The sequence below is a fragment of the Rattus rattus genome, chromosome 4, assembly GCF_011064425.1.
Source record: "Rattus rattus isolate New Zealand chromosome 4, Rrattus_CSIRO_v1, whole genome shotgun sequence".
Lineage (NCBI taxonomy): Eukaryota > Metazoa > Chordata > Mammalia > Rodentia > Muridae > Rattus > Rattus rattus.
In genome coordinates this window covers 165,505,255-165,519,302 of record NC_046157.1, presented here as the reverse complement: position 1 = coordinate 165,519,302, position 14,048 = coordinate 165,505,255, and the positions used below count along the sequence as shown (strand labels likewise).

At 44.9% G+C, this 14,048-nt stretch overlaps 1 protein-coding gene across 1 annotated transcript in view; it reads right to left on the bottom strand.

Annotated features, from left to right (window-relative positions):
* Positions 1-14,048, bottom strand: part of Farp2 (FERM, ARH/RhoGEF and pleckstrin domain protein 2) — a 105,971-nt gene that overhangs the window by 32,969 nt on the left and 58,954 nt on the right. Inside the window, exons 9-13 of the mRNA XM_032901682.1 lie at positions 13,398-13,493; positions 11,408-11,571; positions 11,031-11,099; positions 10,151-10,208; positions 7,905-8,163 (exon numbers count right to left, since the gene is read on the bottom strand). Coding sequence (XP_032757573.1) covers positions 7,905-8,163; positions 10,151-10,208; positions 11,031-11,099; positions 11,408-11,571; positions 13,398-13,493 — 646 coding nt within the window. The remainder of the gene's footprint in view (positions 1-7,904; positions 8,164-10,150; positions 10,209-11,030; positions 11,100-11,407; positions 11,572-13,397; positions 13,494-14,048) is intronic.

Here is a 14,048-nt window from a genome sequence, read left to right as displayed (position 1 = left end):
ATGTGTGTGTGTATGTAAAGTGGTTGGCACTTTGCTCTATCCATCAAATATGTATGTATGTATGCATGTATGTATGTGTATATATAAAAATGTATATCTGTAAGATATGTAAGTGGTTGGAGCTTGTTGAACCTTGTTTCATCTACTGTGTGTGTGTGTGTGTGTGTGTGTGTGTGTGTGTGTGATTGTGATTCTTTCTTGCTGGCCGCAGAAAATATTTCATTGGCCCCAGAGAATCAAGCTTTGTTCCCTCAAAAAACAAAACAACAAAACCAAACCCAAAACCAAAACCAAAAAGTCTGCTGAGTGATCAATCACCTGACTCTACACCCTGCTTCAGTTTACCCTGGATGTTGAAGTTGGCCTTAAACATAGTAATGTTCAACCTGTTAAAGGGTACCAGTGGAATGTTCTTCCACAAGGAATGTTAAATAGTCCAAGGAAGTGACAGTCAAACTTTTATGTCTGGCTTAAGTGAACCGTATAGTGAAGTGTTTGTATTTGGCTTTGAGTGAAATGTTTCAGCAAAATCTTTGCTATGTTTGAGTTAATCAGTAGAGGTTGAAAAATCTTTTTGAGACTGTCTGGGTCTTGAAGAAATGTCTCCCTGAGAACCCTGCACTCCCTGCTATGTGAGAGCTTGCAGATGCACAAATCTTGGTCCTAAGACACTCCTGGTAAACCAGGGGTTCTTACTTTTGATTAAGGCTCAGAGACATGGGGTTCTAGAAAAAACTGTGGATTTAAATCAGCCTATATACTATAAGAATGTGAAAACATCAGAATGGAAATCAGCAAATATTTTGTGTTGGGCACATGGATTTGTTTCTATTTCACAGGCTAGCCACAAGCACAAGGGACTGAGATTGGGTGCACTGTCTGCTCTCATGGGCCACACGGGCAAGATGACTGTGGTTGTGGAGCCTTTCCCATCCCCAGTTAACTTTGTATGATATGTGAATGGAAGACCTGGAGTGAGCTAGCCAAGGGTCAGTCTTCCCAAGAAGGCCGAACCCTTCTACTCCTTTGGAAAATAAGGGTTTGGCATCTTCATAAGCCTCTCTACTTTGGCACCTACAGCCAACGCCAAACATAAGTCCAGCTCTATGTCAATATTCCGTACAACAATTGCTAGAAATAGTTCATAGGCAATTTTCTCAATCCATTACTTATTATATGGATGTAAATTTGTTGGCTGATTCTAATGCAAATATTTTAGAGAAAATGTTTAGTAAAACAAAAAGTATTTTTGCCTTGTTGGGGTTTGCAAATTGCTTCTGAAAATACAGAGAGGAGATTCTATCTACAATCTAGCTTATAAAATAAGAACAAAAAATTCAACCATAGAAGAGATCAGTTGCAAACTCTTAACAATTTCAAAGATTAATGGGAGATATTAATTGGCTATAGCTCACCACTGAATTAACTACTCAAGAGTTAAGTAATTTGTTTTGTTATAGTTGATTGAGCTACCATACAAGGTAATTCAAGACAGCTAACAAAGGAAGCAGAGAAAGAGTTAGCTTTAGTAGAAGAGGGACTGCAAGATGCATGTGTAAATCTCATAGATCCCAAACTGGATTTTATTTTGGTTATTTTGCCTTCAATTCATTCTCCCACTGGGCTTACTATGCAAAGGGAAGATAGTATTTTAGAATGGATATTCTTAGCACAGAAACAAAGTAAAAACTTAAAGACTTATATAAAAAAAGTTTCTGGTTTAATTATAAAAGGAGAATAAGGGGGCTGGGGATTTAGCTCAGTGGTAGAGCGCTTACCTAGGAAGCGCAAGGCCCTGGATTCGGTCCCCAGCTCCGAAAAAAAAAAAAAAAAAAAAAAAGAATAAGTACCCCCTAGGGATAGACTGAATAGTGCTGTTAACTTTAAATTTTCTGAACACTAATGAGAAAGGAAAAACAGCAGCTAAGAGACACTGGGTTATAGAAAAAACTGTGGAATTAAATCAATCTATATACTATAAGGATGGATTAACATCGGAATGGAAGTGTTAGAGACATAGATTTGCTTATATTTCCATGTGAAACCATCAAAACTAATAACGCTCACTGTTGAGCAGGGGAAGTCTTCTGAAAACCTTGGCCACTGACCCAAAAGGAGAGCCTTCCCTTGCAAGCCAGAAAAGCCTGGAGAATAAACGTTCATCACCTAACTACTGACAGGCCTCAAGCAGGCCTTTGGTCTCCTGTAATACAGAGCTATCCACAGTGCAGAGCAACAGGACTTTAAAACAAACTATGCTGACATCACATCCTGCATGCTCAAGTCTGCAAACCAGAGGTTCACAGAGATGGGGGTGGAGATTAGGAGACTTCAGCAAGGAACTCCAGAACACAAGGAACTAGAAGATAAGAAAATACAGGAATATAAAAGGTTCAGGAAGCAGTATCCAAGTTACAAGAAAGAGAACCATCACTGTTAGGTTTGTGTCTCAGTTGTGGACATGCTCTTGAGAGATCAACGGAAAGGTCACATCAAACACCTGAGAACCCTGAAAAACACTGGAAAGAGCAGAGAAGCAACAGTCACAACAGTAGCATGGCTACAAGAAATAGCAGCTTCAAAACTGCATAATTAGTAGCAAAAACAAATGGGGGAAAATGTAGTGTAGCGCTTCTGGCCCTTTAAAAAGCCTTAGCTGTTAGAATTGCTTGACCCTATGACCTTCAGTGTTGGTTGCCTCTTGGATTTCTGGGAACAGGACAGGATATAAACAGCCAGCTGAGGCTGAAGGGAAGGGAGTAGCAGTTGGTAGAGAAGACATTGTTAGGAGACAGCTGAGCCAGGAGAAGTTGAGCTGAGCAGATAGGCTACAACAGTTGTTATAGCTTGGAGCTGCTAATATTGGGGAAACTGAGAGAAGGAACTGTTTAAGCAGACTGATGGGGAGGGAGGAATGGTTGGGAGAAATGTTTGAAGGGGCTGGCCTGGAAACTGGAAGTAGGGCAGGCAGGGAATTAAAAGAACTGGTTATTATTCTAAAACAGCTAGCCATTTTACTAGTTTCCCTTTCTACTACTCCTGAAAGACACGAGGACACCTATCAGGGTTGGAGAACTAGTCCGTCTAACAAGGTTCTGGATATAACTAAGGAGACCAAGAGACAGAGCTGTTAACACTGTGTTGCACTTTCATGTCCACCTACTTTGAGGAGCCATTCCAGGCCAGCATGTACTGCTCAGAGCTATGCATTCACTTTCTCAACCTCAGCACCTTTCCCAGTGACCAGTTATGAAGTCCACACCTCAGGCTAGAGACGTTGGCCAACACCAGGAGGTGAACAAAAGAAAGGCTTAATGTTCATTCTGGGTTCAGTGGCTTTGGGCCAACTGAAGCTTTTCTAAAGCAAGAGTAACAGGGCAGCTCAAGAACAGTAAAGAGAGGTGTAACTTGTGACAGAACATTGGCGCCCTTTGGTTCTCGGCTCGAGCACCTGCACACTATGACCTACCAGGAAGGGGAAGGTCAGGACACTGAGCAGAACTCAGAAGGCACAGCTGACTGTGAACACTCTATTACCCATCACCAGTGTTACCAATAGTATATCTGGGAGGCCGCGATGCTGTTTTTGCACCTCTCCCACTGCAGATCATGTGGGGCTATGGACACTGGGAAAAGGGACAGACCCCCACATACCTGGCTGGCCTCCTGAGTACCAGTCTAGGGTTTGGGACCTGAGGCAGCATCACTAGCCTGGCTTTCCCTACAAGAAATGCTAAAATAGGAATGTGAAATATTCTAATCGAAACCTAACAGGCAGACATAGGAAGCAGATCATGACTTGAATAGATCGAACACTAACTGGCTTGTGGCTGCTTGTTTTGAGACAAATCTCACTATATAGCCTACACCAGCTTTAAACTCAAGGTCCTTCTTCCTCCACTTCCAAAGTGCTTGGATTGCAGGTGTGCCACTATGCCCAACCATGTGAAGGATAACCGGGTAATTTAAGCATGTTCTCAGCACTAGGATAGCAGGGAGCTCTATCATTTCATACGATAATGAACATGCAGGCTCATGTAACAGAGGACCTTGTGTTCCAGAGACACGTTCAGAATCCTGAGGAGAGGTATAATAAGCACACCAGGGGCTTCTTTAAAGTACCATAGCCCCCAATCAGAAAGGGGAAGTGTGCCAGTAAACCCCTATAATCCCAACACTCTGGGGGTGAAGTCAGGGCTGGGCAGCTCAGTTAGAGCTTGCCTCAGAGTGAGCAGTACAAAGGGGACTGGGGCAGAGCTTGCTGTCAGGCCCAGTGCCTGCCCTGCCCTGCCGAGAGCTGGTGCTGCTCACAGAGTGTGAAGAGGAGAGCGGGGAGGGGGGGAGGCTGACCATCAGCAGTGCTGAGGGCGGGCGGGGACTGAATGGCAGCACAGGATTGCTGGCCTTCTTTTCTTGCTTTTATGTATTTAGATGCCCCCATCCCTCCCTACTTGCCTGCCATGAAAGAACTGACTAAGGATAGTGAGGTTCCATTAACCAGAAATAAAAAACAACAAAACCTTTTTATAGGAGGCCTAAAGAATGGCTGACAACAGAAATCACTGAGAGGAGAGGATGTGATAACTCTGACTTAGAGGAGGTCCTATTCTGTCTGATGGGACAGTCCCTTCCCCTCAGCACTAGCTTTACCATGATGTCACCAGCCTGGTGAAGGCTCAACCCCTACCATACCTGACCTGCTGCCCAGATACTAGGGAGGGCTTCCTTAAAAAACAAATGAGCCCTGCGTTCAAGGTCCAGCACCTCACAAACTGGATGTGGTGTAGCATGCATGCCCCTAACCCCAGCATTCTAGAGGGGAGGTAGAAGGTCAAGACATTTTTGGCTGGAGAGCCAGGGATACAAAGGTCTCAAAAAACCAAACCAACCACCCAAAAAAATCAAGGACAACTTTGTTGTTTTCCTCAGTGTCACTGTTAAGTGGCACTGACGGAGAGGGTGGTCGTGAATACTAAGGTTACAGAAGGACATTATAAAGGTGGCACATAGTAGGTCTCCCCATAACAGGAAGGCTTCCTTTAGGAAGGACACACTGGAGTGGCAGCTCTGCTCTAAGCGGTGCTGCCTTATATGCATGGAATGCAGCACCCCACCTCTAAGAGGGGGGACAAGGTAAACAAGAGCAAGCACAGAGCAAGCCCGGGTTGTCTGGACTAATGAAGGAAAGAGACTGTAGTCTACAGGTCTAAGGAAGCTACAGAAACGAGAAGACTACTGGGCGCGGTCCACGGTTCGGGGGGGGGGTTGAGCTGTTAGATCCATGAGTTCAAGGCTAGCTTAAGGTGTATGAGTTCCAGGCTAGCCTGGGCTACACAGTAAGACCTTGCCACAAAAAGCAAAAGGAAATAAAACCAGGATGCATTTACCCAGAGCATCCTTTCTGGAATCTAACCAATACAACAAGAAGACACAGGTGCCCACAGTGTGTCAGAGACCAGCACAGTTACTCCATTCCAGCACAGAGCCAGAAGTCTCACAAATGAACACAAATGAATGCTTACCATCCCAGAGGAGGCTGGGATGTACCTCAGTGGCAAACCTAGCATGTTCAAGGACCTAGATTCATGCCAGGAAAAAAAGTTATTTCCACAGGACATTCTGAGAAACTTTCAATGCCTATTGCACTGCAGATTAGAGCAGAAAGGACCACCACCAAACCAACCAACCAACCAAACAAGACCCCCAGTTGCCCAAACAGACAAATAGAGCCAAATTAGCCAGGGCTGGCTTCACCCCAGCCAGCACTTGTGAGATGCTGGGTCTCGGGTCAGTGGCTTTATCCTGTCTGTACCACGAACATCAGCCCTGACCCTCAGAGTACTTGGAACATGTCCAGAGAGTACCCATCAGGGCTACCTTAGCATATACTCACTGGGCCCCCTCACTGCTCTGGGGCTGAGCCATGTACTCAACAGCATCTATGGGAATCAGCTAGCATTGTATGTTGGCCTGCATGTGGAGGTGGCCCTGGGACCTGAGACCCCCGATGCAACCCAGCATCACTCCTAGAGAGAGAGAGAGGTTTCAAAGCCTTGTACATTCTGAAGCACTTCCTATGACCTTATCATTTTAAAGAACTTGCTAAGTCAGCAAAAGAAATCGTCTCCTGCACCAGCTTATATTATGGCCTTCAGAGTTCACTATGGACCGAGCTCTACGTGGCTACGACCATATGACCTATTGCACCTGTAATGAAGATGAACAGAAGGAAGCACAGCAGCTCCCACTCCCACTGTGCTTTTAGTCCAATGTCCCTGCAAGCCTACTCTAAACACAGCACAGCCTTGGCCTCAAGTCAGCAACAGGGAGAGGCATCAGCAAAGTCCCAGGACCACCTACCTCTACATGTAGGAGGCTACGGTCTCCACTGTCCTTCCTGGGGTTAGGATGCTGTCAAAGCAGTCTGCAGGGATTTCATACGCTGCTGGCTGAACAAACTAAATGAAATCTACATGCTAACTCATCATGGGAAGCCTGAGTTATTTTAAAAGCAGCATCAAGGGGCATAACGCAGTCTCCTATAATTGGGCAGAAATCAGAATAATACACAGCCTCCTACAGATGGACAGGAATCAGAACTGCAGAATGTTTGAAATGTGTAGCACCAGGTTTTACTTGAGTTCAAAGCAGGTCTGAGAAGAAGCCAATGCTGCAGAGGCCAATCCATCTGTCACTATAGGAATGGCTGGAAGTGCTCTTCTGTAAGAGTGGATGTGAAGGTTTTAGCATCCCTCACACGAGAGCTTTAATTCCTGGACATTCAAAATAGTATAAACTACCAGTAATTAGAAAAATCCTGACTGTAGAGCATGAACTTACTCACTTTCTATGTCTGAAGCAAAGGATTCTGATCTCTAACTATACCAATGGGGTGAGCATCTGTTTATAAAGGAACTTGGGAGGGGAGGGTCAGGATGGGTTTTTATCTGTCTGCTGTCCTGGAGTGGAACTCTTTAAGTTGGGCTGGAAACTGAAAGGGACTCTCTCCCCACTCGTCTGTGCAAAAGGGTTGCTGAAGAAGAGACTCATGTCCAGGGGTGCCTCAGCTTCGGAGTCCCACGAGTCTGAGTCTGTGCTGCTGGAGTGTTCAGCTGTCGTGGGAGGGTAGCTGAGCTGCTCTAATTGGTCAATAATGTCAGAGAACTGGAAGGCTGAGCTGGACTCGGAGCGGACAGAGTAGGCTGGGAAGTTGACCATGGAGCTGGCCTCAGACTGATTGGCTGAGCTGGATGTATGCAGAGAAAACCCACCGTGCAGAGGCATGTTATTGAGGGAACTGTTATCAGACTGGTTGTTCCTAAGGGAGCTAGTTTCTGAAGGACTCAACAGGCTCTGCATCAGGCTAGCCTGTGCCTTCACCTCAAACAGCTCTGAGGTGTCTGAGGGATGCACATTGCCATTGAAATCACTTCCTTCCCCAAATTCAAAATCATCTTCTACGCTCATGTCCACTGCTTCAGTAGAGTATCTATCTGGACTGGACTGGGCAGACTCTGGACCACACAAGGCAGGGGACCCAATGGACTGGACAGGTAACAGGGACTCCTGAAGAACTAAAGAACTGTAAGGGAAAGAGAATGCCTCAGAGCCTCCAGCAAAGAAAGAGATGTCTGCTGGGTCATCATCTATGAACTCTTCAGACACCTGCAGCTGTGTACTTGTCAATGTGAAAACAGGGGCTCCTCTGAGGCACTGCTGGCCACCCTGGTACTCTCCACTAGGCAAGAAGGAGCCTGCAGAAAATTCATCCTCACTACTGTCATTTTTACAAATAGCTTTGAATCCCCTACTGGTCCTCCCTTTGCTTATGTCTAAAGCATTGAGACTCTGTCCTCTGGGGCAGGCAGAACCATGGCTGTTCACAACACCACAAAACCCAGCACCTGGACCAGGCTGGAGCACAGGGGGTCCAGGGAGATGGGCCGACTGTGTGCTGGGGCCTTCAGATGATGATGGTCTGCTGCTCCTCTCTGCTGCTGTGCTCTTGATGTGGGGAGCCTGGGGATCCACAGGGGAGCTGCTGCTGTCCTTCACACTGGGCAGACCAGGAGGGGACAAAGAAGAAGTAGGGGGTGGATAAAAGGAGGCATTTGCTGAAGACAGGGAGGCAGAAGTTCTCAAGCCATCGGTGAATGAGATGCTCTGGGGGGTCAAAATTAAGAAAAGAAAAAAGGAACATAAAAATTATACAACACTATTACGAATTGGTAAAGTCAATCGGGAAGTACAGATACTTCCAATATCTGTATCTTCTTACAACTTTCCTAGAAAGGGCACCTGAGTAGATTTTCCCTTTCTAACTGAGGGTTTGGTTTTTGTTTTGAGAGACTCTCACTGTAGTCTTGGCTAGTCTCAGACTCTGGGATTTTAGATGTATGCAATCATGCTGGGCTGACTGCAACCTGACCCAAGGTAATAAACTGATTACCTTAACATTCTTCCCCTGCTCTTGCAGCATGATGTGTCATAGTAAAGAGGAGAAGCTATCATAGAGAACCACATGGCATGTAGACAAGGGTTTGTAGTAGCCCTACTCATCCTAAGTCTATAAGCAGATACATGTTCATCTCTCTACTCAGCTACGGCCACCACTACGGTGTGACACCAGGTGACAGACATTTGCGTATAGTCCTTGATCTTGAGTGTTAGATATTTAACTCCACTAAGGAGTGGGTACACATACCAGTCTACTCCTGAGTGCAATGGAAGGCTGAAGTCACTGATTAGGATGCCCCTGGCCAACACAGGTGGTGTAAGAGCCCTGGGACATTCTGAAAGTGCTAGAGTGGACCCAAGGATGAGGGAGAAGAGGTTTACAGCTGGATGAGAAAATACTAAGGGGCAGGGAAGTAATCATACCACAGTTACTCATTAAGAAGTTGGCTAGAATAAAATACACCCACATAAAATTGAGTATTTCCAGGGCAACATGTCCATAAGTAATACACCTTGGTGTGTGAGCGCGTGTGTGCGTACATGCATGTGTGTGCGTGTGTGTGTCACAGCATAGGAAAAAAAGCAAGTGCTATTGCAGGGGGCCCAGTAACTAGCCTTGTATAAATATAATAGCTGGTCATGATTTAAAATTAATCTGCTTTCCAATGGCTATCATATTGCCTCGGTTTGGTTTTGTTTTGTTTGAAACAGTGTCTTCCATGTAGCCCAGGTAGCCTTGAACCCCTGAGCCTCCTGCCTCAGCCTCAAAAGTGTTGAGATCTAGGTGCCACTCATGACTGGCATATGGCCTCTTCTTAATCACTCAACCACATTTCTTTATTTTCTCTGGATTTTAAAATACATTAGATAACTAAAAGCTTTTAAATGTAACTTTTAGACTATCTTTTAAAATTCAATTATAAGATGGAGACACCCAAGCACTAAGATACAGGGCCCAAAAGATGCTCTTGGAAACCATGCTTAGCATAAATAGACAACCAACCAAAATGAGGAAAGTGCACAGCATGAACTACACGCAGGGAACTGGGGTAGCACAAGGGAACAGTCACATAATGGCTCCTGAGAACAGGACTCATGCCTGAGTGTGGGCGTTAATGCAAATACTAACATGGTAAAAGGCAGACCCACAACACGAATTAGTCACTACGGCTGAGCATATGGCATGGAGCAGCTGATATCTCGCTGGGACGTCCCTGCCAAATGTTCTCCTGTGAGGAACCTGTACACATCTATGCTCGTCTTTGCTTTAATTACAGCTATGATCCAGCGAGCACATCAGACTTTGTGAAGCTGTTTCCTGCTTTCTACTTCTATCAGCTTTTACATCACTTAGCTCTCTTCCCATTCCTTCACACCTCACAGCAGCATAGCGAGTGTGTCCAGTCACTGGATGCCCCATGCTCCATCTTCTCCAGCGGTCCTTACAGTGACACATCGGTCCAGGAGAGGCTGCAGTGTGTTTAGAAGTCACCCGCACAGCTGTCTCTCTAGCGACTGCACCACACTATGACTCATGGTGCAAAGCTCACAGCTCTGTCGCCATCTAGGTTTCATTGTGCAGTCAGAAGTGTGCATTAAGTCATGTGAGCCTTTTTACAACCCTGCAGAGGACTTCTAGAAGAGTACAGCCTGGTAATTAGTACTGCTTATGGTTTCAACCAGAAAGACGAACCTGTTTAGGCAGATCTCCAGTCAGAGTATGAAGAGATGTCCGAGTCTTACTGTGCCGTCTGCAAAACAGAGAAGATGCTGTGAGGCTCACCCTCCTCATCTCCCTGTCTGCCATCATCCCACTCCCAATGCCTCTTCCTAGAACCTCAAGTCTGTACTGCACCCATGAAGTGAGCTCACATGAGAATATGACCAAGATGGGTGGAAGGCTAAAAATGGGCAGAAAAGTGATCAGTCATTAAAGTGGAAAAGAAACCCTAGAGGGACACAGTCTGTCCCTCATGTGAACTTTAAGGTTGCTTACTACACTATGAAGGTTAGAGCTGACTGTCCATGTGACAGGACCTGGGGTCACCTAGGAAACCAGCCTGTGAGGGGTCATGTAGCTTCTGGGTATGTCTGTGAGAATATGCTGCTTGTGTTAACCTCCCACTGTGAGTGGATCCCTCCCTGAGGGAGCATCCTAAACCTTGGAGCATGAGCTGAGGGCAGGCATCTGTCGCCCTGCTTCCCTGCTTTGACGTCCCCACTATGATGGACTGAAATCGGGAACTATACATCAAGTTGGCCCCTCCTCCCTTCAGCTACTTCTGCCAGGTATTTTATCACAGCAAGAGGAGAAAAAGCTAAGACACCATATAAAACCACATACACACAAATTACACAGTTTAGAAACTAAACTGGTATCTGTATATGAGCACAATGATCTCCATGAAGACATTACAAGCCCATTTTTAAAAACAGAAACAACGAGGCAGTGGTGGCACTGTATACATGTGGTATACAGACATGAATGCAGGCAAAATACCCATACACGTAAAATTTTAAATAAAATAGAAATTTTAGAGGTATACATTTTCTATTAATGCCACAGCATTTACCTTTCATATGGAATTCTCTTCGTCCCACCGTCTCTGACATAGTCTACTAGTTGTTTCTGAGTTCTTCCACTACAAATAAAGGCTCAGTTAAAACAGAGCAGTAATCCAGAGCATTATCTTCCAGAGTTAGGCACAGAAGTAAGACTGCCCGACGTAAGTAACTCAGTTATACTTTATAGTAAGGATAGCCAATTTTCTGGGTGGCTTTTGTTAAGTCTATTTTCTCTCATAGTTTGAATACTTATTTGATTTTTCCCCCTATGTATTCTCCTTCACAAGAATTACTCTTGAATACAACTACCTGCCTAGCCTATGGCATCTCCCTCCCTGTCTCTACCTCTTTCCTGTCCCCAGTAGTCAGCTATGGCCAGCCCTACCTGTATCTGAAGGAGGAGCCCCGACTGAAGAAGACAGCTTTTGCCTTTGGCTTAGGCTGGTCAGAGAGTCTGAAAAAGGTGTGGTGTTCTACACATATCTTCCAGAAGTTCTTACATTCATCTCTGCTACCCAACAAGAACTCTAACGTGTCCTGGTAGGGCCCCTGGAACAAAATACAAAGGTTCAGGAAGCAAGACCAATAATAACATAAGTTCTAGAAGCAGATCATACAGTAGCCAGTTTCAGAAATCATGAAGCAGATTCAGGCATGGGGTCACACACCTTAGATAACTACAAATTGCAGTTTTCAGGCTCAAAACAACATGAGAAAGACACTGCTGTTCTAGAAGTGAAATTCTGAGCTCTAAGACAAGTATTTTGAACCTTCTGGTATACATTACCAAGTCACTTTCTAGATTCTTTTACTTTGTCTTAAAATTTTAGGTGCATAGGGATTTAAATGTTACTTGAATATATACCATTCCAATAGTTGCTTTTGTGAACTGCAGAGTTTCTCTTCTACCTTCCAAGAAACACCTTTTACTCACAGAGACAAAGGAAGCCTTTAATTTGCATCTTTTCATCCACAGAGAGTAGAGAATTATTGAAACAGTAAACAGCATCCCTTTCCTTAATGCGGTCTGTTAGCATGGGGCTATAATCGCAGCACTTGAGAGTCTGAGTCAGGAGAATCAGGCAGTTGTACACAGTCAGCACAACACAAAACCCAAAACCAAACAAAGTAATAACAAAAACCACCAACCCACCAACCAACCAAGCAAACACACAGACACATGCAGAAAGGCAGACAGACACATGCTTTCATGTCTCTACTAAACTGGATACTGCCCATAGTGCACAGGAGCGTGTGTGGGATTGGACAAAAGCCCCGTGTGCTTCCTAGGAGCTTAGAGACACTCTTCAGGCTGGTCCAAGGGCTGAGACTCCCCTGGGACTGGAGTATCCGTAAGCCCAGCCAGGTGGCATCTCCACCTCCGGCCTTGCCGCAGCTTAGCTGATCTATTGTCTCCTAACTTCCTTTGAACAAATGAAATACAATCTGAACTTCCTTGAAGCACTGAATTCCCCCAATGATCACAGTACACAGTTACTTTTTGTATTTATTCAAAGAAATTTTTTTAAAAATCAAATGCACTGTTGTTTTTTGCCTGTAAGTGTGTCTGTGTGAGGGTGTCAGATCCCCTGGAACTGGAGCTACAGACGATCATGAGCTGGGAATGAAACTCCGGTGCTCTGGACGAGCAGCCAGTGCTCTTTATAGCTGAGCCATTCTCCAGCCCTACATTTTCTATTTCTAATCATTCAATGTGATTATTAACTTGTCAGCTGCTGTGGATTGAAAACTCTGTAAACAGGAGGGTGCTGTTTTGTTTAGACTGGATCTTGCTATATAAACTAGGCTGATTTCAAATTTCATAATTCTCCTTCCCTGCCTCCTGATTAAAAAGAAGTTATTATTTCTTGATAATCAAGGACTCTTTGATTAGACTTAGCTAGAGGTCAATTTGTTATGTGTGTGCGCCTGCATGTATGTATGTGCAGAATCCTGTGGAGGAGGTCAGAAGAGGGGTTGGACCTCCTGAAACTGGAGGTACAGACAATAGTGAGCCACCATGCAGGTGCTGGGAACTGATCCAGGTCCCCTGCAAGTGCAGTCAGTGCTCTTACCCGCTAAGCCATCTCTCCAGCCCCAGAGATCATATTTTTAACTAAAAGCACCTGGGAAGAATGGGGAGGCCGCTTAGCTGTCTGGGCAGAGGTTCTCACTTAACATTGTGAAGGGTTCAGACTACCCTCAGCATGCACCTTCCTAGGCCCAGCCCAAGCGTGCTGGCCCTCAGGGTGATCTTCCTGCCTCTGCATCTAGAGTGGTGAGATTACAGATGTGGGCCCCAATTTTATACCAAATGCTTTTAAAGAAAAAAAACTTTTACCTAACAATATTAAATGCTTCAAAATAATACTTACATGGACCTCAGGGTGGAGTTTGATAAGAAACCTTTTCCTCTTGAAGCTTAGTTTACGGACTTTGGACCAGTTGAAAGTATTGATTTTGGTGGTGCCCTGAAATATCACAGACAGACATGCAGTGGAACATTCGTATCAACTTAGGTTATATGACATCACTGATAAGCAACCCAGCAATTCAAGTGACATGTCACCATTTCATCTCTGACAGCTCTGAATCCAAAAGCCAACATCACATAGACTATTTTGCACTGTGATTTAAATATCTTTGATACAGTTTTCTTACTACCTTAGATTCTCTGCAAGAACAGTATGCATTCTTTTAAAATTGTATTTATTATTATTATTTTTAATTATGTTTATTTGTGTGTGTGTGCGTGCACATGCCCACATGAGTGCAAGCATCCACAGAGGCCAGAGCTGTCTGTCCTCTGGAGTTGGAGTTACAGGTGGTTGTGAGACATTCAATGTGAGTATGAAGATCAAACTCAGGACCTCTGGAAGAGCAGGATGTGCCCATGACCACTGAACCACCTCTCCCACAGTGTGCACTCTTAGGCACCAGGCAATCTTTCCAGTCCTATCACTTTTTTTGTTTGAGAGTTTCATTGTGTAGCCCAGGCTGGCCTGGAACTCTTTGGATAAACCAAA